Below are 26,949 nucleotides of genomic sequence, written 5' to 3'. Positions count from 1 at the left end.
TAAAAAGAAATGTACAAACTCTGAGTAGTTGGCTAGTAAGCATTGGCTTACTAAGCCAATTGGCTAGTAAGCATTTTGCCTCCCTCTGTAAAGCCCTGGAGTTCTGTTTGGTTTTGCCTTAAATTTGTTTCTCCAAATGCTCTGTAATCAAAAGAGGATGTTCTGATTGTTTTTGCTTTTCTGCATGTGACTAAGAATAAGTTTGGGAAATGAAATTGGATGTGTTAACTTTATGTACGTTTAACTTAGAATATATTGTGAATTAGTATTTTTTCCCAAAGCATCTTGTATTACTAATCCTTCATTATTATAACATTTGTTTTGCTTTTTAGTGTTTGATTTCTTCAAAGCATTTGTCCAGTCAGACATTTAAAAATGGCATCCAAAGAAGAAATAATGAGTGACCAGCGGTTTAGGAGGGTTACAAAGGACCCAAGATTTTGGGAAATGCCAGAAAAGGATCGAAAAGTCAAAATTGACAAGAGATTTCGAGCAATGTTTCATGACAAAAGGTTCAAGTTGAATTATGCTGTGGATAAAAGAGGACGCCCCATCAACCACAGCACTACAGAGGACTTGAAGCGTTTTTATGACCTTTCAGATTCTGATTCAGATCTATCTTATGAAGATGATAAAGCATTGAACCAAAAGAAAAGGAAGAAGAAAAAACCCCAGACTAACAACAAAATAGAATCAAAAAATCTAGTTGAAGAGAAAAAGAGAGAAAGCAAAAAAATTAATCAAAAGGATTCTGGAGATAAAAATGATTTGGATAACTCTGACAGAATTCAGAAAATGGAAAAGTCATGCAAATCTAAGAAGGTAGATTCAAAAATAAGTTCTAAGAAAAACAGAGAAGAATTTACACAGAAAAGTACAACAGGGAAAAAAAACATTGTTCAACATAGTACAGAGTCATGTCCCAAAGGAAAAGTAGACTTGGGCGTCTCTGAAATTGTGAAATCTCCCAAGCTCAAGTCCTCTAAGACAAGAAGAGAAATGCTATCAGGTTTGTTGGAAAGATTACAGATACTTTGATATTACATTACTAATTTTTATACTGATTTTTTTAAAAAGGAGACATGTAGTAAGAATTTCTATAGTATAATGAGAATGATCAAATGCTTATTTGGGAGATAAAGCTATGAAAGAAAGAATACCATGTAATGATTATTAATTTTTTATTTTGTGTTATTAATTGCTAGGAGAGAAAAACTTGAGGCTACACAATGATTGTGATTTGTGGTGGGGACTAGTGAGAGCTATGTTCTGTAACCAAATAAAGCGTTATATGTTGTCATCACACAGTAAGAAGAGGTGTCTGAAGAGGGTTAGTAGAGTTGGGTACTCATTCATCCTTCATTCAGCTACTTGTAGTGACTTGTAATGTGGCAGATAAACATGAGTAAGATATGGGCCCCCATCTTAGGCCTACTACTAGCTTATATGATGTCTGTGCACATTAGAAAAAGTTACGCCCTTTTAGACATGCAGAGCTCCCAGAGCTCACAGTTTGGTAAGGGCCAGCAGCTTTGAGTGAAGCAGTTAGGTTTATTTCCCCTGAGCAGACACAACACGCCTGTAGAGCGTGTTAGTGGAGTTTGGCCTTGATTTCAGCCCTTCCTGGCCCTTTGCAGATCCTCTTTTGTAAATAACGTCCTGCTAAACTCTGCAGTGGCATCAGCTAAAGCGGCACTGTCTAATAAAAAATGTATAATTTTGAATTTTCTAGTTGACACATTGAAGTAAAAAAAACAGGTGAAATTCATTTTTAATAACATAATATTTAACCTAACACATCAAAAAGTTCATTCAAGATGTAATCAACTTAAAAAAAGTTTAATGATATAGTTTACATTCTATTTTCATACTAATCTCAAGTATAAAATTTGAATGAGCCACATTACAAGTACTCAATTGCTACATGTGGCTGCTTGTACATACTGGACACTACAGATCTAAAGTAGAAGAAATTAGGTCCATAATATATGATAGAATAATGGTAAGTGGTATAAAAGATATTTAGCAGAGGGCTATGAGAATTCAGAGGAAGACGTCGCTCAAGATATGGCAACCAGAGAAAAATTGATAGGAGAAGTACCATCAGATTTGGAAAAAGTAAATTGAGGGACCAGAGCATTCTATATAGAAAGGACTTTTTGAGCAAAGATATGGTTGGATATGTTCAGAAGAGATAAGTATTCCCATTTGATTAGATAATAAGGTCTCTAAAGGGGTGAGTGGATAACACAGCTAAAAGTGGTTGTTTGGAACTAAGAAATGTCTGATTCTAGTTCATGCCTACTTGTTTACTTATTAAAATTTTGTGTCCCGTCCAGCAGCAAGGAATTTTGAGTGTTGGTGTTGCCAGTTGTTGATGTTGTTAATTGAAAATTGGTATTCAGATGAGCCCAAAGCTGGCTGTGATTACGAGACCCAAGGAGGATAGGCATCCAGGAAGAGCCCGAAAGGTCTTAACAGGCTGAGATTATATTGGAAAGGTAGGAGGTATCAGGCAGTAGACAGAATTCTAGATAGGGAGTACGAGGTCAGGATGGGGTGTCATTTCGTTTGTAGTGGAACCAGGCAGCAAACTGAGGTGTAGGGAGAAGGGATAGGAGTTTGGTTATTGAAATTGGAGAATAAGATCAGAATAGGAACAGCAACAAAATTTGTTTGATGCTGAGTTTGTGAGATAAGTTAGTCTAGCCTCTTTTAAATTTCACTTGATTTGGGGCATTGGATTAATAAAAATACCCATATAATCCTTTGGATTGATTTTATAGAATCTTTTTATATATCTCCATTAAATTTTCTCAGTAAGCTTGAGAAATTAGGATAGATTAATTGGGAAACAAGACTAAAGTGATTTATGTTAGGATACACAGAGCTGGGCCTGCAACTCAAGTCTTTGAATCTTTCTTTCTACCCCATCATGTTTCTTCCAGTAATTTACATCAGTTCTATAGTCTAGAAAGGCATTAGGTGTAAGTAAGGAATAGTGACTTTGTATATAACCATCATAACCATCTTTTGTTCATTATTCATAACTGACAAAGTTATCATTCCAGCAACTACTATGTGCAGGGGTCTTTTTAAGTGCTGCAAGGTACAGGTGATGTGAGGAGGTATGGTTTGGTATTATGTGTCATTATGATATGTTGATGCCCAGCACTTGTACTCCTAAGAACTTATTTTAATTGGGCATAAGTGCAAATAATATGCATTATAGCATTGTTTTTAAAATGTAAAATTAGCATAAATCAGGGGATTGATTAAATAAATTGTGATATATCCAAACGTTTATGATATATGAAGCTTTAAAAATAAGTTGCAAAATAGTAATAATGGTGTGACAAGCCACTTAAAAAAATTAATGGATACATCATAGAAAACAGATTTAAGGAATTACGTACCAAAATAGCCATCCAGGTATCTCTGCATGAAAAATTACTAGTCTTTTTATTTTCTTTATTAACCTGTATTTTCTTAATATTTTTCCAATGAGCATTCATTACTTTTATAATGGGGGGGGTAACAAAGCATTTTTTTAAGTAGCAAGGTAAGTACTGTTTACAGTTACTGTAGAGCAGTACCATCCAGGAATAGAGAGATAATCCTACATTATCTAGTATTGTATACATGGTGGGCTCTGAGCAAATATTTACTGAATAAATCAGTACTCTGAATGTAGTCGATATTATCAAAAATATTAAAATACTAGATCTTTTTTAAGTCTTTCGTGTATTGATTTATTATATAACCCAAATCACACACAAAGTGTGATGTATGTACCATTGTCATATGGGAAAACATGGCATATGTAACAAGATACTCAAAGTTTTTTATGTTAATAGATATGTATTTAGGAATAAATATTTATTTAAGAAAAAGTAGAACCACTACATCACATCTGTGACGTCAGAGATACTTAGAACAAAGCTAATTTTTTTAAGTAAAAAAAATTTCAATTTAGTGAAAAACATCAGTGATATGCAAAAATCATGAAAATGGCATAATAATGACTGATGCTTGAGAAATAATTGCAGTATTAGATAAAGGTAGATCTCTGAGGTGTTATTTCTGAGCACATTGCTTAAAAGTGAATTCTGGTGCTTGCCTCATAGTAACTCTCCTTCACTGTTGTGTTTTTTGATCTCATATGCTGAACTTATGATAATTCCTTTTTTTGGCTTTTTCACATCTACTGGCTAGTTATTTTTTATGGTCCCCCACTCTCTTGTGGTACTAAAACAGAAGCCCATTTCTTTTCCTCCTAGCAGAACTCTTTCATTTAGTCTCAGATCAAATGGCGTCTTTGTGAAGCCTGTCTTAAATACCTCTCTGCAGGCAAATTTAGATGTCTCTTCTGTGTTACCTTAGAATAAAGCTTCATTATTCAATAAACAATTTCTTTTGGCTTATGAACAATCAGGAGCATAGGATCATGTTACAAGCCATCTCCCTTTTTCTTTTCCTGAGTTCAATGCCTTTTATTTACATAGTAAAGTAAGTAGTAAATACTAGGTCAGTGAATAACTATTATAAGATTATAGGACCAAGGGAAAAACTAACTTTGAATTTCATTCTAAGCATTAAGCTTTTAATATTTTTTTCATTTCTCCAAATAGAGCTTTAAGCAGAAACATAAGCTCCAACTTAAAGATGAATAAAATGTGTAAGATACTGTATATCAACATACACATACCCATAGTAGAAAGAATCATATAAATTGCTTTAGAACTAGAAAATGAGGTTTTTCAGAGTTATGAGGGTTAAAAAAAAATCCAATATAAGTAAAAACAATCTTTCACTCTTCATGGTATTGCTATTAGTTACAAAGTTCAAGATTTAGCAGAAAACCTGTGTTTTGCCCTGCATAGGTGATCTCATCCACATCTCAAGCTTCTGTTGTCACTACACATGAGTGAGTGAAAAGTTTTATCTCCAGCACGCAACTTTTCTGAGCTGTAAACTCATACAGCCAGCAGCCTTCTTGATACCTCCTCGTATATGATTCCAAGGCACTTCAGATTCAACATAGTGAAAACTGAACTCATGATCTACCTCTACCAAGCAAGCAAACTGTTTCTTTTCCAATATTGCATGTTTATCTATGTATCTATCTATCTATCTATCTATCTATCCATCCATCCATCCATCCATCCTCAAGCCAAGAAGCTGGGACTCATCTTTGACAATTCTAAAACTTCTGTGCCTCATACCAAGCCCCTGTCACTAATTACTATTGATTTTAACTCCTGACTCCGAAACTCTGAAGTGAATCCATTAACCTCTTTGTATCTGTTTCTAATAATTTAGTGCTATCTTCATCTCTTGGTAAGAGTATTGTACTACACTTCTAATTTTCTAATCATATCCTCTTGACTCCATCTGGTCAAGTTTCTACAGCATAGTCAAGGTGATCTATCTCACTGTGCAAATCTGATGATGTCCCTCTTTCTGAAAGCATAGCAGTAGCTTATCACTGCTTTTATGACAAAATCCAAACCTTCTACATGGTTTTTGGAAAGCGTGGCCTGTACCTCGCTATTCAGTTTAATTTCTTACTTGACTCTTGGCCACCTGCAGTCCATATATTCTTGCCAGCTTTTTCCTATTCTTGGATCTTTGCATTTATTTTTCTTGGTGTTTGGAGCATTTCCCTCATTTCTCTAATCTTGAATACTTCCTCTTTATCCTTCAAGTAGCAACTCAGTTGCACTTATATAGAGACTCCTATTGTAGCTCTTTATGTGTATGGATGTGATTGATTTTATTTGATCCAGACCCTTCCATCTATTTGCTTAACTAATAACTTCTCTTACCAATGATTTTATATTGAGCACCTAGCACACAGCAGGCACTGCATAATTCTGAACAAATATGTGAATCTACTTGTATGATCTGGGTACATATCAAAATTTCTATCAAGTAATTTAGGCATGAACTTTTGTTGAATTTAGGGTTTGTTTGTTTTTTAAGTCTCTTTCATAGAAATTACTTTTACTGGATTTGAGGTCAAAATAACGTGATTTGAATTTAATTGTGTTTACATTTTCTTAATTTCTCCCTCCTTTAATGTTTTTTGCAGTGGTTCCGCTAATGGCAAGAGACAGTGATGGTTATGAAAACTCGACAGGTGGTAAGAGGTTTGACAAAGATGCTCTGGAGGAAGATTCAGAAAGTGCTAGTGAAATAGGTGATGAAGAATCTGAAGATGAAATTACAGGCATTGGTAGAAGTTCAACTGATGATGATGATGATGATGATGATGTTGATGGAAATGAAAATGATGAGGAGGAGGATGAAGATGAGGAGAGTGAGAATGATGATGAAAGTGACAGTGGTCCTGATCTTGCAAGGGGTAAAGGAAATATAGAAACTAGTTCTGAAGATGAAGAAGATATGACAGATTTACTGCCAGAGGACTCTGGTTTTGAGCATGCTTGGAGAGAATTAGATAAAGATGCTCCTCGGGCTGATGAGGTGAACTTTTGAATAAATAAGATTATATGTGATGAGCACAGTACAAGTAGCTTTTATGAATGGTAGAATTGATGTCATTAAATTGGGAAAAGATTTATTGGTAAATACTCTTAATGATGATTCTCATTAAAACTTCTTGATATGGAATTGATTGTTTTAGCTGGTAGTTTTTATTTCAGTTCCTACTGCACCTATTAGAAATGATATAGGGTAATCTACTTAACCTCCATGCTCATGCATGGGAAGCAAAATAGCTTAACAAACTTGGTTATTAAAAAATCAGCTGATTATCGTATTCTGATTCAAGAACTAAAAACCATATAAGAGAAAGTGTTTATCTGTTGACAGTTTTATCATGTGTGACTCAACCAAAGTTTACTTTTTCATTTTTAAATATCATCTTTATTTTTATTTATTTATTTTTTTATATTAAATATAATTTATTGTCAAATTGGTTTCCATGCAACACCCAGTGCTCATCCCAACAGGTGCCCTTCTCGATGCCCATCACCCACTTTACCCTCTCCCTCCCCCCGTCCCATCAACCCTCAGTTTGTTCTCAGTATTTAAGAGTCTCTTATGGTTTGCCTTCCTCCCTCTCTGTAACTTTTTTTTCCCCACTTCCTCTCCCCCATGGTCTTCTGTTAAGTTTCTCAGGACCAAAGTTTCTCTTATACATATTGAAACTATTTAGATAAATACTTATATTGATGATGTCAGAATTTTGGGGGAAAGAAAGCATTACGTTTTTTGTATATTTTATAAGTGTTGGGAATGATAGAGGTTATGTAATATTTAATTTTTCTCATTTCTTAGATTACACGTCGATTAGCTGTTTGCAACATGGACTGGGACAGATTAAAGGCAAAAGATTTGCTGGCTTTGTTTAATTCATTTAAACCTAAAGGAGGTGTTATATTTTCTGTAAAGGTGAGAATTGATTTCATTTTGAAGTAAATACTTGTAAACATTTTGAATCTGATTTTTTTTTTTTTTAAGTCATACTTTTCCTTTTAAAGAAAATAATCTGGCAGTTGTCCACTGTAGTTAGGCATGAAACCAGTATAACAAACGTAAAAGGAAGGAGTAAAATTATTGCTATTGATGGGTTAGGTGATTGTACGTAATTTAAAAACCCAAAGAGATCAATTGGAAAGCTATTACAATATATAAAGCTCAATAAAGGGACAGAGTATAAAATAAATATTTTTTAATTGCATTCTTCAATTCTTAACCAATTAAGAAAAAAAAATCTATTTTTACTAGCAGCAGAAACACAAAATCCTTGAGAATTCCCTTAAACATATGTGACATATGTGAAATGGTAACACTGGTAAATTTGAAAAACTTAAATTTTGAGGTACCATATTTCTGGAGAGCAAGCATAATGGTTAAGAATCTAGGCTTTGTTGTATGACAGACTGCAGGCAGATCTTGATTCTGGGGGCACCTAGGTGGCTCAATCAGTTAAGTATCCAACTCCTGATTTCAGCTCAGGTCATAATCTCATAGTTTGTGGGAACCAGCCCTGCCTCAGGCTTGAACCTGCTTGGGACTCCCTCTCTCCTTCTCTTTCTGCCCCTCCCCTGCTCATGCTCTCTCTCTCAAAATAAATAAATAAACATTTAAAAAAAATACAAATCTTGATTCTGATATATGGCATGTGATTTTGGGCATTTTATTAATCTCTCAGATGTGTTCTCTCATCTGGCAGTGGATGCAAAAATAGCATTTCCTAGGGTAGTTGTAAGGATGAAATGAAAAGAAACTCACACTTAGTATTTAGTGTAGTGCCTGAAACAGCTCTAAATTATAATTCTGTTTAAATATTTAAAGATGTCAGTTCTATAGGTTTAGTGTAGTTTCAGCCATAATCTCAGTTCAAATGAAAGTAAAGAAAAAGGATACCAGTAATCATCTAAAAGAATAAACAGTGAGAATGACTAATACATTTTTTGGAAAATACACCAGTATAAAAGGATTCTGTCAGGTACAACATCTAAATCTTTTATATTGCTATGTGAGTTAACAAGTTTGGGTAAAAATAGAGGGACAAATAGATGGAATGGAATAGATAAATAGAAGAGTTTATATTATAATTTAGACCAAAATAAGTTTGAATACCTGATATTGGAACAAATGGATGAGTCTTTATATGAAGAGCTTATTTCAGATCTTTACCTTATAATAGCCCAAAATAAACTCTAGATAAAGTATGGGAAAAAATTAAAAAATCAAACCCCAGAAACAGAATAAAATGGAATTGTGTTTTTATTAAATCTGTGTTTCAGGAAATAGGTATTAGGAATTTCTAGACTTTGAAAAGGGAAAAGGAATCAACAGATGTGACTACATATATATTTAAAACTTCTACATGAAAACCTATTATTGCCACTCACACTAATAGGAAAAACTCAAATCCCCTTTTTGATAAATTGCATATTGCACAGAATTGAAAAAAAAATAGTTTGTTAACATATATATTAAGCCCAGTAGTATCCAAACAAGACAAATTAATACAGTTATATTTCTTGACTCTCAAAAGTAGCCAATATACAAAAATACCAAATCCTGGGTTGCCTGGGTAGCTCAGTAGGTTAAATGTCCAACTCTTGGTTTCAGCTCAGGTCATGATCTACGGTTCTTGAGTTTGAGCCCCACATTGGGCTCTGCCCTGACAGCATGGAGCCTGCTTGGGATTTTCTCTTTCTCTCTCTTTCTCTCTCTCTCTCTCTCTTGCCCTCTCCCTCTCCCTCTCTCTCCCTTTTCCTCCCCCATTCATGCTCACACACACACTCCCTCTCTCAAAATAAATAAATAAACTTAAAAAAAAAATAGTACCAAATCCCAATGAGCGTGAATCCTTTTTTTATACCAAGATTGTATCTAAACTATGTGATAATTTTCAGTTATATAAAGGAATTCTTAATTTTTTTTAAGTTTATTTATTTTGGGGCAGGGGGAGAGTAGGGGCAGAGAGAGAAGGAAACACAGAATCTGAAGCAGACTCCAGGCTCCCCAAGTTGTCAGCATAGCCCAACATTGGACCCAAACCCACGAACTGTGAGATCATGACCTGAACCAAAGTCAGACTGAGCCACCCAGGAGCCCCTCTATTTAAAGGATTTCTTAAAGCATTGGATAATGGATATTGGATAAATGATATGACTTAAAAGATAAATTGAGTATTAACAAAATTATTTTTTATTACGTATGTTTTATGTCCTTCAGTAATCATTTTTGTGTATTTTGCGTCAACAGTCATTTCTCATGTGTGTGTTTACATTGAGTTCCTTGAGTGCCTAGACTCTTGTTTTGCTTTTATTTTTCCCTTGGATTCCAGAACCATCTTGTCCTAGTTGATGTATGCAGGAGACACTCTGTTTTTGTTCTCAAGTTCCACATCTGTTTCATTCCAACCAAAACAACTATTTTTAAGGAGATTCCTCAGAATGTTTTAGCTTTCCGTAGTAGGTTTGGAAGTGAGTCATTCTTGCTGTTTTCATTGAGTTCAGTTGTAATTCTTGGAGTTCCGGATATTGTAAGAAAAGTAAAGAATATATTGATCTTATTTTTTTTTTTGTGTGTGTGTGTGTGTGTTTTTAGATATATCCTTCAGAATTTGGAAAGGAGAGGATGAAGGAAGAGCAAGTTCAAGGACCAGTAGAGTTATTAAGTATACCTGAAGATGCCCCTGAAAAGGACTGGTATTAAGCCATTATAGAAAATAAAATTGAATCTCATAAGTTCATGTCGCTAACTCAGAATTGTGGTCACTGTAATGGAACTAAAGTTTATGCTCTGCCTGCCATTCATCGTTAAAACAGGTTGCAAAAGCAGATTAAAGTCTGTCAGAAGTGGCACGCTATTCCAACAACATTTTGTGTGTATATTTACATTTCAGTATTCACAAATTACTGCAGTTTTTTTTTTTTTTTTAATTTTTTTTTTCAACGTTTATTTATTTTTGAGACAGAGAGAGACAGAGCATGAACGGGGGAGGGGCAGAGAGAGAGGGAGACACAGAATCGGAAACAGGCTCCAGGCTCTGAGCCATCAGCCCAGAGCCCGACGCGGGGCTCGAACTCACAGACCGCGAGATCGTGACCTGGCTGAAGTCGGACGCTTAACCGACTGCGCCACCCAGGCGCCCCAAATTACTGCAGTTTTAAAAAACATTTCTCAGCCTCATTGCTCTGAATAAGTTTTGTTTTTTTTCCTGAGATGTTGCTTTCCATAATAGTAGCATTGAAACCCTATTTGCCTTCAAAATATACAGTTTTTGTAAATTTGAGGATTAAATAAAAAAATAATGATAACATTGTTTTATCATCATAATGTAGTATTGAAAAAAAATTTAAGGTAATTTTTAAACCACTAGGTGGAGCTGTGTGCACGTAATAAAAATGGTAATTGACAAGCTTGGTGGCAGAAGAGAGCCAATGAAGAGTTTCAATATGTTAAATGAAATTAAACTTACAACCATTTAGACTTGACAGCACATAAATCTGAAATAAACATTTTACCAGATCAGGAATTCCTTTGTACTTAGAACTAATGCTTTCCTAGCATAGTTTGTCATATGTTTAATTATTAATATTATCATTAATTATTAATTATCATTAATTATATTAATGTTAATATATTATATTAATATAATACATTTAACATTATAAACTTGTTCAGCAGTTTTACTTGAGTGGTTATATGTGGTAGCAAAATAAAAAAAATGACTATTCAAGAGTTAAACTCTAGGTAACCATATGTAATTCTTACACTCTTCTAGACACTAAATTTCAATCAAAATACCTAGTCTGTGCCTTGTCAAAATAATAAAATGAGCTTAAGTATTAATGCCCATAAAGGCAGAGTCATGAAAGAAAGATAGATTGGGATGAAACAATTTTTTGAAACAATTACATTCATTTTTTTAAAGGAAGATCGGTATTTGTGTTCTAAGCTTAATGAGTTTTCTACCTTTTAGGACTTCTAGAGAAAAACTGAGAGATTATCAATTCAAACGACTCAAGTACTATTATGCAGTAGTAGACTGTGATTCCCCTGAAACAGCTGGCAAAATCTATGAGGATTGTGACGGCCTGGAATTTGAAAGTAGTTGTTCATTCATAGACCTAAGGTAATCCAGTATGTCTTACCGATTTTATCTTGTAGCACAATATGATTATAAGAAGTAAAATATTAGACTCCTAGTATTTTATGTTGTTTCATGTTGTGAAAGAGGATTTTTTGCTTTGGGATTTTTTGCTCCTGTGGAGCATCACTCTTAAAGAAAACTATAACAAGGAAATGCTAAACTATTATGTATGAGTCACCCCGCATTTATATCCTGAATTTCAAACATACTGGCTATGTTTTTAGTTATATGTAGTGATATTTTCTTTGCAACTCTCTTTTAGAATTAGGAACCAGGTGAATTAACTTAAAAAAAAAAAAGCATTGAGGTAGGGGCAGAGGAATTCGCTAATAAACTGGTACCTCTACATCTGTGCTGTCTAATACAGTAGCCACTAGTCACATCTGATTATTTAAAATTTTAAAAAATTTTAAAATCATTCATTTGCTTAGTCATTAGACATATGTAAAGTAGTTAATGCAGAGCAGATATAGGGCAGACCATATGTTGGATAGAGCAGATTGCCGTCATCACAGAAAGTTTCATTGGACAATGCCGCCATAAATGCTGTTCTATGAATGAATGGTGTTGCCGGCATTGTCTTTGGACTTCGGCGTTATTTTCACCATGTGCACAGGCTTCACTGACCCAGAGCTGAAAACCCTTAGGTAGTTGTAAATGTCAGTTCTGAGGAAACAGGAAACTAAACTACTGTACCATTTTATCATTAGCCTAGTCCTTTTGAACCCAATACACCATTTTACTATGACACTTTGAATAAAAATCAGTTCTCTGTATCCAGGTTTGTGAGAGGCTTTGTTCTCAAAATGAAATATTTCCGAAAAAAATGCATCATTCATAGTCAGTGGCTTTCATACTTTGAAAGCATTCCGACTGGTAGAAAAACAAATAAAAATTTTTGAATTGATAATTTGGAATAAAATTTTAGTATGTTTGCATATTTAACACAAAGGGCTTATCTCATCAGACAAGTGTTTCCTTCTCTTTTATGTTAAGAGTTTCAGTTGGAGGTACTTGTTCTGAATGTTTAAATAGTAGTTACCAAACATTTGTTAGAATATCAAACTCTTTGGATGTTACGAATTCATGTTAACATGTTGTTTTCGGGATCATTTTGTTCTTTCTAGTTCTGTTTGGGGACATTTCCATACTATGTTAGAATAAGGTCTGGCAGGCCTAGAAAATAAGATCAGTGACCATGGAAAAAATTTACATTCCCTGTTTTATTTTGTTAAGCATGCATCAGAAAAGAAAATTGAGTTTTCTGCTACTGTCCAATTATCTAGAGAAACTTTTTTTCACCTGCCCAAAAATATAAATGCATGCACATTAATAACACTTAAAAATATTGATTTCAGATACCTATTTCTCTTCTACTAAATCTGTGCAGAAGTGTAGCTGGAGGAGGATACTGTGTAGACCTAGTGAACCTTAATTATCTGTTTCTCTACCAACAAATAATTTTTAGTGGATTACAGAGCATATGCTTTTTTTGTGTATGGAACAAAATCTATATAAATTACAAAACCTAAATATATTAACCATGGGTTATTTAACTATGCTTTTCCCCCCTATTCTTTAGCCTGATGCCTAAGCGTTGTCAGACAATTACATTTACACTTAGTAGCTAATTATTTATGAAAAAATATTGTAAGATAATATTGTGAAGATTTTTTAGTCTTAATTTTTTTTTTTTTTTTTAATTTTTTTTTTTTCAACGTTTATTTATTTTTGGGACAGAGAGAGACAGAGCATGAACGGGGGAGGGGCAGAGAGAGAGGGAGACACAGAATTGGAAACAGGCTCCAGGCTCCGAGCCATCAGCCCAGAGCCTGACGCGGGGCTCGAACTCCCGGACCGCGAGATCGTGACCTGGCTGAAGTCGGACGCTTAACCGACTGCGCCACCCAGGCGCCCTAGTCTTAATTTTAAGCTTATTCCTTATTTTCACTGACACCTTCTGTGTCTGATACTTTATATTTAGAGCACTTATCCGTTACTAGTTCTATTTGATCTTCAAAATACCGTATACAAGCCAAGACTGTGCCATCAGGAGTCTAGGTCGTTTTGAAACATGGCGGGGGGGGGGGGGGGGGGGGAGGGCATGTGTGTTTGCACCTGATTCATATTAACTGATTCCTAATGCAGGGTTTCTACCTACAGAGTTCATTCAAATTTAGTGGAATTACAGATTTATGGCTTATGAATTTCAGAAATTTTGCGCCAAGGTTATTTCTAACATTGTTTGCCTCATCTACATGTGTGTTTTGTAGAAACTTTTATATGGTATGTATGTACAAACTAGAACTAATTAGGGGAGAATCTAAACTCTGGTTGTTTATCACTACAGCATATGTTTAAATAAATTTATTTTTTGTTTCTTAGGTTTATACCAGATGATATTACCTTTGATGATGAGCCCAAGGACATAGCCTCAGAAGTGGATTTAACAGCATATAAACCAAAATATTTCACATCTGCTGCGATGGGAACCTCAACGGTATTTCTTAACTGTTAAAAGTGTATAGTTGGATTCTTGCTTTAAGAAAAGATTTGGTGTATTATTTACTTATAACATCTTTGAAAATGGAAAGTATTCAAAATTTTAATGCACAAATACAAGTAGAAGGGAAACACAAGTATATTTGCATTTTTATTTGTTTGAACCTATTTTCAAATTTTTGTTATGCCTTTAAGCTTGAGTCATTTACCCGCAAATGTTTTTCTCCTCTGTCTTTCCCGTACATTCTTATTCAACTAGGTTCTTTAATAAGTTATATGTCAGTTATTAATACCCTACAGAGTAAGGAGAAGGAGGTAACAGATTATTTCAAATCACAGTTAAAACCAGTAGAAATTTTAAATAGAAACACATTTTTTCTGTGGATATGATCCAAAATTATAAAAACAATTTAAGTAAAGTAATTCAGGACTACTAGATGTCACATTAATGCTTAATAATGAACGGCCAGAAGATTTTTATTGAATTAGTTTGTTACTTAGCTGCCTACCTTCTCTCTTCTTTTCCCCCCATAAACCTTCTACCCACAGATAGACTCTGCAGCAACTACCCAGTCTTCCCATTGCCTTTTCTGTGACAGACCACTGTGCTCTTCTGAGGACAGGCTGATGGTAGAGAGACCTATTGTATCTGTCTTCCGCATGCTATGGTGGGCACTATGTGACCTTGATGAGTTACTGAGTATGGTAAAACCCCACCATTATGCGATAAGTGTAGTTTAAAAGATTCAGTAACGTAAAATGTAGGGTTGGTTTCTTTTCAAGACTGAAATATGACCAAGGCAAGACTGTCCAGACAGATTTTCTGGAATTCCTAGTGTACCATCCACATCTGTACCAGTTCCAGTAGCAGTTTTATGGTTATCATCTCTGGGAAATTTTCTGAATAGGGGTAATTCTGAATCCTGTGACTAGTTAGAGCTTCTAAGGTAGTGACAGTTATCTTAGGGATCCTTTGGTTAACTGGTGCCCATTTTGTTGCCCTGATCTGGGGAGATTAGCCTGAGGAGAAAACAAAACAAAACAAAACATAGGGGACCCACCCTTATAATTCATTAACTTATAATGAAGTTAAAACATCTGACAAGACCCCATCTGAGAATAGGGGCTGCATAGAGGGCAGGAGTCAATCAACACTAATCATGTTATAGATGAATTTCTGTATCATGGGGGTTTACTGTACTTCCAACCAGTAGATACATTTCTTATCAGTGGCTCTTAATCTTTTTTTGGAAAAAGGACCCTATTGAAATTGTGTTGAAAGCTTTAATAGATTTCACATAGTTTGTAGACCTCCTGAAATACTTAGAACTCCAGGTGAAAAACATGTTTTCTTGGTTCATAATAATGTAACATTTTCACTAATGTGTTTTATTTCTTTCCCTACAATTAATTAACACACTGATGAATTTCTACTCCTAATAATAGAGTACCTTGCATATAGCAGAGAGATAGAAGAACAAAGATTGATGAAAATGGTTCCTCTTTCATAAATAAAATACTTTTTATTAAGCATGTCATTTATGATTTGCTTTAACATGTCTTAACCTTTTAAATATTGTTAAACATCCACATTAACGACAAATATTCTGATACTTTTTTATTCTTATTGGTGAAGGTGGAAATCACTTGGGATGAGACTGATCATGAAAGAATTACAACACTCAACAGGAAGTTTAAAAAGGAAGAGCTTTTGGACATGGATTTTCAAGCTTACTTAGCTTCCTCTAGTGAAGATGAAGAGGAGATAGAAGAGGAGCTACAAGGTACTTGTTAGTCTTTTGGTGTTCTATGTTCACAAGCATTTAGATCCCTAATCTAGGCTTATTAGTGGAAATACGTCTTTGGCAGTAGCTTAAAGGGAGTGTGAAGCTAATTCTTAGGCTGCCTGCAAAGCATACTCAAGTGTACAGTATTATATACACCTATGGATAATATTTGAAACTTTTTAGAAGTATTTTTTTGGCCTGAATTTCTTTAACCACAAACATTTTGTTTAAAACTTTTACCAAACAGGGTCGCTTGGGTGGCTCAGTCGGTTGAGTGTCCAACTTCAGCTCAGGTCATGATCTCACTGTTTGTAGGTTTGAGCCCTGCATCAGGCTCTCTCGGCTGTCAGCATGGAGCCTGCTTTGGATCCTCTGTTCCCCCCACTTTTTCTGCTCCTCCCCCACAGCTTATACCAAACAAAAAAAGCCTGACCTTTTAATTCTTTTAATTTTAATTTTTTTTTTTTTTAAAGAGAGCATACGTGAGCCGAGGAGAGGGGCAGAAGGGGTGAGAGAGAATCCCAAGCAGGTTCCACACTCAATGTGGAGCCCAATGGGTGGCTCAACCCCATGACCCTGGAATCATGACCTGAGCCCGAAATCAAGATTTGGATGCTCAAGTGACTGAGCCACCCAGGTGCCTAAAGCCTGGCCTTTTAGACTTGTCCTAATTCACATAGTTTTGTAGTCTCTTAACAAACTAGTCAAATGCTCTATAATGCCCCCTTTTTTAATATTAAGAGTTACTTTTGGATTGATTATTTTTTGTATTCCATTTTCTCCTCAACTAGTTTGGAAAGTAGACTGTTTCAGTTCGTTTAGTGATTGTTTAGAAATTGTGACTTGCATTCTTAATTTATTAAGGTCTAATGGTAATTAATATTTTTACCCTCTTAGATAATACAGAGAATCTTAAAACGACTTTCATGTTATCCTCTGTTTTGTAATCGTCTTTTTTTATAAGTTCCACGGGATATTGATATTTAAACTGCCCTATTTCATTTTACCCACATTTTCTTCACTTTTTTTTGCTCTTTATTCTTTTCTAAATGTCATACTTCTAAGGACCATTTTCCTTCTGTCTTAAATATATCCCTGATAAGTTCTGGTAGTGTTTGCTGGTGTCAAACTCTCTTGAGTTTTAGTAAAAAAAATATCCTTGTTTGGCTTTCATTTGAGAAAGATACTTTCACTAGTTAAAAAAAAAAAAAAAAAAATTCTAGGAAGTCCTCTCCATCCCCACACTAATGATAATGATAATATTCTACTGATTTGTAGTTTCCTCGTTTTTGAGAAATCACCTGTCTGACATTTTCAGTGTTTTGAAGATTGTCTAGAATTTTTTTTGTGACTACTTTTTTCAGTCTTTTGAAGGTTATCTAGATTCCTGGATTTCTTTTTTCTTTGACTACTTTTAAAGTTTTTTTGTCTTTTTTTTTTTTTTTTTTTTTTTTTTTTCAGTTTTACTGTGAACTAACAGATTTATTTGTGTGCTTCGGGTTTATTGGATTTCTTGCATTTGTGCCATGGTATCTTTGATCCCTTTTGGAAATTTCTCAACCATTGTCTAGTCACACATTTCTTCTTCCCTCTCTTTCTGGAACTCTAATTATGTGTGTGTGGACACACACACGTATATACATGTATGTATATAAGATATTTTCACTGTAACTTCCATGTTGCTACTCTTGTATATTTCTTGATCTATCATCTGTCTGTGCTGCATTCTGCTGTTTTCTTCTGACCTATCTTCCAGTTCCTAATTTGCTTTTCAGTGGTGTTGAATCTGTTGATAGACTTCCAAAAGTCCTGTTTGGCCATTTTTCAAAACAGCAATACCACTTTATATAATTTTCTATTCATTGCAGATATTTTCAACACTTCCATAAACAGAGTTAAGTATCTTCTTAAAGTCTGTATCTGATGATTTCAGTATTTTAAGTCTTTTTGGGTTCATTTCTATTATTTTTGTTTCCTTGTATATGTAGTTAACCTTGTGTGCTAATTTGATAGTTGAGATGAGAGTATCTAATCAGAGAGAACTTTCATTTACTCTGGTCATTCTGGGACTACATTACTCCAGTTTTGTTTTGTTTTTTTCTTGAGCCTTTCTTTTCTTCTGTTTTAATAGACTATATTTTTTACAACAGTTTTGAGTTCACAGCAGAAATGAGCTGAAAATACATTGTTCCCACATCCCTCTGCCCACCCTCCTAACACATGCATACACACAGCCTGCCTCATTATCAACATCCCTAACCGAGGTGGCATATTTGTTACAAATGAGGAACCTACACTGATATATCAGTATCACCGAAAAGTCCATTGTTTACATTATGGTTCACACTTTTTTTTTCCTTTTTTTTTCTTTTTTCTTTTCTGTTTTTTTTTTTTTAATTTATCTAATTTATTTTTTATTTAAATCCAAGTTAGTTAATATATACTGTAATAATGATTTCAGGAATAGAATTTAGTGATTCATCACTTACATATAACACCCAGTGCTCATCCCAACAAGTGCCTTCCTTAATGCTCATCACCCATTCCCAACACCCCACCAGCAACCCTCAATTTGTGCTCTGTATTTAAGGGTCTCTTATGGTTTGTCTCCCCCACTCTGCTTTTATCTTATCTGTTTTTGCTCCCCTTCCCCTATATTCATCTGTTTCATTTCTTAAATTCCACATATGAGTGAAATCATTATGATATTTGTCTTTCTCTGACTTATTTCACTTAACGTAATACATTCTAGTTCCATCGCATTGTTTCAAATGGCAAGATTTCATTGTTTCTCATCACCAAGTAGAATTCCATTGTATATATATACCATATCTTTATTCATCCATCAGTCGATGGATATTTGGGCTCTTTCCATACTTGGGCTATTGTCGATAGTGCTGCTATAAACATTGGGGTGCATGTGTCTCTTCGAAACAGCATACCTGTATTCCTTGGATAAATACCTAGTAGTACAATTGCTAGGTCCTAGGGAAGCTCTATTTTTAATTTTTTGAGGAACCTCTGTATTGTTTTGCAGAGTGGCTGCACCAGTTTTCATGCAGAATTGCATCCTTGCTAACATCTGTTGTTGCCTGAGTTGTTAATGTTAGCCTTTCTGACAGGAGTGAGGTGGTATCTCATTGTGGTTTTGATTTGTATTTCCTTGATGATGAGTGACATTGAGCATTTTTTTCATGTATCAGTTGGCCATCTGGATGTCTTTGGAGAAGTGTCTGTTCATGTCTTTTTCCCATTTCTTCACTGGATTATTTGTTTTTTGGGTGTTGAGTTTGGTAAGTTCTTTATAGATTTTGGATACTAACCCTTTATCTGGTACGTCGTTTGCAAATATCTTCTCCCATTCTGTCAGTTGCCTTTTAGTTTTGCTGATTGTTTCCTTTGCTGTGCAGAAGCTTTTTATTTTGATGAGGTCCCAGTAGTTCATTTTTGCTTTTGTTTCCCTTGCCTCCGGAGACATGTTGAGTAAGAAGTTGCTGCGGCCAAGATCAAAGAGGTTTTTGCCTGCTTTCTTCCTGAGGATTTTGATGGCTTCCTGTCTTACCTTTAGGTCTTTCATCCATTTTGGGTTTATTTTTGTGTATGGTGTAAGAAAGTGATCCAGGTACATTGTTCTGTATGTCTCTGTCCAGTTTTCCCAGCACCACTTGCTGAAGAAACTGTCTTTATTCCATTGGATATTCTTTCCTGCTTTGTCAAAGATTAGTTGGCCATACGTTTATGGGTCCATTTCTGGGTTCTTTGTTCTGTTGTGTCTGTTTTTGTGCCATAAAATTCTTTTTAGTATTATCATAGGACCATTAAACTAACTTTCTGAGATCCTATGATTGGCCTATCATTTTTTAGACTACTGAAGATACTGCATTATTTTTCTAAGTTTTTCATAACGTGAATTGTACTCCACACATGGAATGGAAAAGTCATCCTAGTTTCTTTGTTCAGACATCTCATATTAATAAAACCACATAATTTCTTAGGTATTTAATAGTCTCTGAAAAAGTATGATTTGCAAGGGTAGTTATGTTGGGCATAAAAGCCTTCTCATTTTTTTCAGGCTTCAGTGACTGTTGCTTATTAATTTTTGGCATTTCAAACTCAACTCCAGATTGAGTGACCATTTTATTTCTAGTATGATCAGAACAACCAAGTCCTTTTTCAAATAGCATGTCTTTCTCTCATATACATACTGATTTGTCTATAGATTCTTTTTATTCACATGCCTGTATGGTCATTTATCACTTTCTGATAATTCTGGAATAGTTTTTCTTCACTAGCTACTCTAAGTTAAAGGAAAGAAGAGAACATATATATGTTTGTGAAGAATGTTAATAGGTTTCTTTGATTGGTTTGAGAGAACTGACCTAGACTTGAAATGATACTGACATTTGGACAAAAATGTGATGTGTAGTATATTTTTAATATCTTGTGCTCCACTGGTTTCAAATCCTGAGTTTACCACATAGTAAAGTTACATAGGTTAACTTTCCTAAGCCCTTGTGCTTTTCTTTCCACAGCTATGAAATGAGGATAATAATAGTACCTGGCTAATGTTTGGAAAGATTGAGATAATGGTCACAAAGTGCTTACCATACTACCATGTATCATATATTTTTACTTCTAAAACTTTAAGAATTAATGGCTTTTTGTTTTAAATATACTACTCATTAAGTTTTAAAAGCATGCATTTTTCTTCATTATTTTAATTGATTGCCAGCTTACTTTAATCTGCAGTGTAGTGCCTCTGATAGATACATTAGTATTTTTGAATGCTTTAGAGTTACTAGATGTTCCTGGTGTTGTTTATAAAAGATCATCACAGGGCTTCTTACTGTTGGACTACTTTTTTCATTCCTTATATAGTATTAAGGCTCTCACAAAGTATTGTCCTTGAATTGGGAAGAAACAGATTTACATGTACTATCCCACATTTTAGAGCTTTGGAAAGTAAAATTTTAGTACTGGAAAAAATCAATTTAAAGTAGGCCATCAGAGACTTACCACTAAAATTTCAACCTGGAAGGAGCTTGCTTCTAATTATGTTTTCAGAAGTAAGCTTTTAATAGAAAGAAATACATTGCCATTTTGTTAATGTGTTCCTGATGTTTTATCCATTGAGTTATGGGATACATGACAGAATTCTATCCAACATTATTTTTGTGGCACAAAGCACAAACAGGAAAAAGATGAATTTCAGCTGTTTGAGTGAAAATATAAAAGTGTGATAGGATGGAAAGAATGTCCTGGACTATTTTTTTATTCATTTAGAGAAAAAAACTATGAAAACATTTACTTAACCAATGTTTTTTCCATGTCACCTTTTTTAAGATGTGAGGGCAATCTGTTAACATTGATGTTTGACAGCTAAATGTTTGATGATATTAGACATTTTTAGTGACCGGCTAGCCATAGCTTATAGAAGAGAGGGTCTTCATTATGCTGCTTCTAAATTTTCCTTTACCAGGGACATTTAGTCAATTCAATAAGTCTGTATGTTTTGCATTAAAACCTAGGTTCTTAATTTATGTTTTTGACTTGGAAAATTACAGTGGAAATATAGACCGAACAAACTTTTCACCTATTAGTTTTCTTTGGTATATGTTGCCCTGAATTTTATATTGTTCCTTTGTATTCTAATTATTATTTTTATAAATTAAGACATGGAAATGTGGATATTTTTCCACAGAGGGATATTAATTGAATTAACTTCTAATTTATTCGCTTTTATTCTCAGTGTATTAATGAGATCCTGAGAGTAAGCATATCAAATGGAAAAGACTCTTTATTGTTCATTTTGGTCTACAAGCAGCTTCCTTTATCTGTCTCTTCAGTATAACAGTTATATCCATGTACCACATGCATCCCAACAACATTCACCCTTGTATTGACCATAACATTTTAAAGCCACTATGCCAGATGGTGGAAGACGTAAAGAGGGATAAAAAGCTATCTCTGCTGTCTTATTTATAGGGAAGAGAAGTCCAAGGATGTTACATGTCTATAAAATTATTTTGAAATATGAATTTTAGTAAAAGATTTCCAAGTACACTACTTAGAACTTATATTGCAAATGATTTTTATTATAAACAAGACCTAATTCTTTCAATGAATTCATTTAATATTAAGAAATTTGTCTGATTTTGGTATTCTGTTTTTGCATTATATCTAATAACATCTTTTAGAAGGTGCTATAGTGACTGTGAGATTTAAATACTAGATTTAAATGTCAATTATTTCTGTATGTTAGATGAAATTGATTTTTTTTATTAGGTGATGATAAAGTCAATATGGAAGAAGATGGGAAAACAAAGAAAAGTCAGAAGGATGATGAAGAACAAATTGCTAAATACAAACAGCTCTTGCAAGTTATTCAAGAAAAAGAAAAGAAAGGCAAAGAAAATGATATGGAAATGGAAATTAAGTGGGTTCCAGGTAAGAATTATATACTTACTATGTTCATTTATTTTTCTTCATTTCAGGATATTGAGGGTATTTTAGATATGAAAGAAAAGAAGAATAACTCTTAGAAACAAAAACAAATCTTATTTTCCAGGAATATTTTGGTGAGGAAGTTAACATGGTATTTGCATACATCATTTAATTTTTTTTTAGGGAGTAGTGTTATAGACTCTTGCCACTTTATTCTTGATTGGTTTCTTTGATTTACTAACTGTAAAGTATTTCTGTCCATTTATGAAGATAGACCTTTCCTAGGTTTGATTCCAGTATTCTCAAGATGTACAAACTTGAATACAGGCACCATGTGTTCTAAGGTCATTAAACTTCTTTTTAAAATATGTAATTTGTAAATGAACTTTTCTCCCATAACCCCTGTTAGACCTTAATTAGTGAGGTTTCACTAGCACAAAATACATTAATACATAGTTTTCCATCTCAGTTTTGCTGTGAAGAGTCAAAGAAATATAGTAAGTGATTTTTATAACTGCCTTGAAGGGTTCAACAGTTTTTTTAGAGTAGTACAATACTAATTAAAACCATGTCAAAGCTAAACAAAGATAAAAGCTATTATAAATGAGGATTGTTTTCTAGCATACTCATTTTTTCAGCAACCTGAGCAAAGCAACATGCACCCTTGGAACCAATATTGTTTTTGCAGATTACTGCTGTTTACATACATGTATATCTTTTTTTTTTTTTTTTTAAATCCCAGTATAGTTAATATACAGTGTTGTTAGTTTCAGGTGTACAACATACACATATATCTTTTAAAGTTAGGTATAATTTTTGACCAGGATTCAGTTCTTTTCCCACAATTCATCTCTAGATCAAAGAGTATTAACAACTTGTAGGAATATCAAGTGTTCTTGGGGTGCCTGGGTGGCTCAGTCGGTTAAGTTTAACTCTTGATTTGAGCTCAGGTCATGATTTCATGGTTCAAGCCTCACCTTCAGGCTCTGCCCTGACAGTGTGGAGCCTGCTTGGGATTCTCTCTCTCTGCCTCTCTCTTGCTCACACACACATGCAGGCACATTTGTTCTCTCTCTCAAAAAATTATAAAACTTAAAAAAAATTAAGTGTTCTATATTCAATTGTATCTATTTCATACAATTAGTATGTTTTTTCACTGGTAATGTTTGCATAGATTTTTATTAGGGGGGGAAACTAGCATAGTTTGATAGTTGGTAGTTGTTTGACTAGTGTAATAAAATTCCTAGGGTGGACACATCTCCTGCATATTCCTGTAGGAATGTGGTGCTACGTTGTAGCCCATTTATTTTAAATGTTTGTCTTTTGCAGGAAATGGTGGTAAGAAAAATGAAATTTAGTAGTGTTATTGAAACAGTTGTTGGGAGAACTCAAGTTTAGCCTGGAGAGGAAAAGTCTACAAAGTGACTTACTGGTTATTTTCAAGTATTTGCAGGATGACTGTATTAATGAAGACTTAATTGCTCTTATTATCTCAGAAGTCAGTACTTCTGCTAGTAAATAAAAATTGAAGGAAGGTAGAGTTTAATTTAATATAAAGAGTAATTCTCTTAATCATTAGAATTATCCACCAAAAAAATCAAAGAGGCTGCTTTAAGGGGTTAGATGCTCTTTTCAGTAAGTCTCACAATAAGGTGATCTAACCATTCCACTTGAGAATGTTTGTGAAGAACATCTTTCACTTTATGATTGAGGTTCTTTATAATTCCATGGAATGTTGAATTCTGTCTTTTAAGTAAAATACATTGTAATTACAGTTTAATCTTAGAATGAGCTCATTGAATGAAGATATTTTAAATGAACATTTTTTTTAATGTTTTTATCATTTTATTTTGAGAGAGTATGCATGCACATGATCAGGTGGGGGGCAGAGAGGGGAAGAGAGAATACCAAGCAAGATCTGCACTGTCAGTGCAGTCTGACATGGGGCTCAATCCCATGAACCATGGCAACATGACCTGAGCCAAAATCACGGGTTGGACGCTTAAATGACTGAGCCACCCAAGCACCCCTAAAATGAACATTTTGAATTGGAGTGTTGAATTGACTGAGAAAGCAGATTTATAATAAACTTGATTGAGAAGTTTTATAGCAAATACTTCAGCTTTGTCAAGTGGACCAGATCAAACCTTTGTCTACATTAATATATAGGGAAATTACAAAAAAGTGATATTTATACTTGTTTATACCTGGAAGATATAAGTAATACAGTTTTCCTGGGGCTAAACCTCACTTGGTCATGGTGTATTATCCTTTTTACATATTCCTGAATTCAATTTAGTAATGTTTTGTTAGATTTTTTACACCTATGTTAATCAGGAATATTTGTCTATGGTTTTTGTTTCTTGCAGTGTTTTTGGTATCAGGGCAGTGCAGACCTTATGAAATGAAATGTGAATTCTTCCTTTTTCTGTTTAGCAGTACGTTTTAATCTTGAGTTTAATTTCTAGATGTAATATTAATGTCACAGAAAATATCTTGAAAATGTAAAATGAAAAATTATTGTCTATTAATTCCAGTATCCTAATTCAGCCACTGAGTGATTAGATGGATTGATTTATCATCTCTCTGTTGTTGAACACTCAATCATATTTCTGATCTTTCACTGTGGTAGACTTAAGGTATTGGAAAGAAATGTGACTGAAGACCATTACTAATTTTAACCTAAAAATATCAGTACTTTCTTAGACTCTTCACATTCATCACCAGCCAAGTAACTGGCTTACTATTTTAGGGCCTTTTATTTTTAATGTTTATTTACTTTTTGAGAAAGAGAGCATGAGCAAGGGAGGGGCAGAGAGAGAAAGAGACAGAATCTGAAGCAGGCTCCAGGCTCTGAGCTGTCAGCATAGAGCCCAACACAGGGCTCAAACTCAAGAGCCATGAGATCATGACCTGAGCCAAAGTCGGAGGCTTAACCGACTGAGCCACCCAGGTGCCCCATAGGGCTTTTTACTTTTAAACGGTTTTTTAATGAACATGTCCATTCCCTCTCTCCCCATTTTAGAAATGTTTCTGAGCATCTAGAGAGCAGTGAGACCACAAAGAAAGCTAAATACTGGCAGTCAAGCTCACTCGGTAGTTCTGTGACTTTCTCATTCACATAGCAACTTGACATATGCTGTGGATCAACCTGTGGTTCTCTCACAAGTTGTTAAAACTACCAGTGTCAAAACCTCAAATGTTAAATCGCAGATGCCAAGCATCTAGGACGTTATAAATAATCTATAGCTTTTTCCATATTTTGAATTATTTTTATAGGATAACTTCCCAGAAATGGAATTACTAGGAAAAGGCATGAACACTTTTTGTGTCTTGAGATAATTGCCAAATTGTTTTCCAAAAGGGTTGTACCAGCTTATAATGCCTTCAGCAATAAGTAAAAGTGCCAGTTTTGTGGACTTACCATCAAAATTGGGTATATTCTTTTTTTTTTTTTTTTTTAACTTTATTTTTGAGAGAGAGAGCATGAGCAGGGGAGGGAGAGAGAGAGAGGGAGACACAGAAACTGAAACAGGCTCCAGGCTCCGAGCTGTCAACACAGAGCCCGATGCAAGGCTCAAACTCACGGACCACACAATCATAACCTGAGCCAAAATCGGACGCTTAACCGACTGAGCCACTCAGGCACCCCAGATATATTCTTTTTTTTACTGCTAATTGAATGGAGGACAGTTGATATTCTAATATATAGTATATATTTTTTAAGTCTTTAGCCATAGTATTTTTGAAAGTCTCAAATAGAGTATTGCTATCTGAATCCTTGGTATATGCATGCACACGAGTATCTGCATAAATGTGCATGTGTGTAAATATAAAGGGTCTTTTATATAATGTATATAGTAAATGACACAAATAAGCTAATCTTCGGGATCTGTTTATTTGTTTGGAAAGTGGGACTAATAATACCTTTCTTGCTGAAACTGAGATATTTATAAAGGTACCTGATAAGCTACAGTACTATTCATGTCATATGTGAATTTTGGTGGATTTGTGTTCAGCAAAATGTGTGTTCCCAGTAATAGTTACCTGGAACCACAGGGCTTTTATGTTATACTTCAATAAACCACAAAGGGTCAGTATGAGATTATACTATCTCATTTACTAGGTGTTCTATGGCTTGAATTTCCAAAATATTAAGCTTTTCAGAAAAATAAGTACCGTTAATCACTAACACTTGTTGGAATATGTTTGTTTTTTTTTACACTACTTTAAATTTTATTTTTTTTAATTTACATTGAAATTAGCATACAGTGCAACAGTGATTTCAGGAGTAGATTCCTTAACGCCCCTTACCCATTTAGCCCATCCCCCTCCCACAACCCCTCCAGTAACCCTCTGTTTGTTCTCCATATTTAAGAGTCTCTTATGTTTTGTCCCCCTCCCTGTTTTTATATTATTTTTACTTCCCTTCCCTTGTGTTCATCTGTGTTCCCGTGTGTCTTAAAGTCATCATATGAGTGAAGTCATGTGATATTTGTCTTTCTCTGACTAATTTTGCTTAGCATCATTTGGTTTTTAAAAGGAATTTTATTTTAGAGTATTTAAACTTCT

At 34.3% G+C, this 26,949-nt stretch overlaps 1 protein-coding gene across 2 annotated transcripts in view; it reads left to right on the top strand.

Moving 5' to 3' along the window:
* Positions 1-26,949, top strand: part of ESF1 (ESF1 nucleolar pre-rRNA processing protein homolog) — a 63,587-nt gene that overhangs the window by 1,305 nt on the left and 35,333 nt on the right. For both annotated transcript variants that reach the window (XM_030310112.1, XM_030310113.1), the window contains exons 2-9: positions 333-1,009; positions 6,095-6,489; positions 7,306-7,419; positions 10,096-10,196; positions 11,474-11,626; positions 14,030-14,144; positions 15,783-15,930; positions 22,219-22,380. In XM_030310112.1, coding sequence (XP_030165972.1) covers positions 376-1,009; positions 6,095-6,489; positions 7,306-7,419; positions 10,096-10,196; positions 11,474-11,626; positions 14,030-14,144; positions 15,783-15,930; positions 22,219-22,380 — 1,822 coding nt within the window. In that variant the 5' untranslated portion in view covers positions 333-375. The remainder of the gene's footprint in view (positions 1-332; positions 1,010-6,094; positions 6,490-7,305; positions 7,420-10,095; positions 10,197-11,473; positions 11,627-14,029; positions 14,145-15,782; positions 15,931-22,218; positions 22,381-26,949) is intronic.

Source organism: Lynx canadensis, chromosome A3 (assembly GCF_007474595.2).
Source record: "Lynx canadensis isolate LIC74 chromosome A3, mLynCan4.pri.v2, whole genome shotgun sequence".
Classification (NCBI taxonomy): domain Eukaryota; kingdom Metazoa; phylum Chordata; class Mammalia; order Carnivora; family Felidae; genus Lynx; species Lynx canadensis.
The sequence above is the reverse complement of the archived record's forward strand: the minus strand, read 5'-3'. Positions and strand labels throughout refer to the sequence as shown.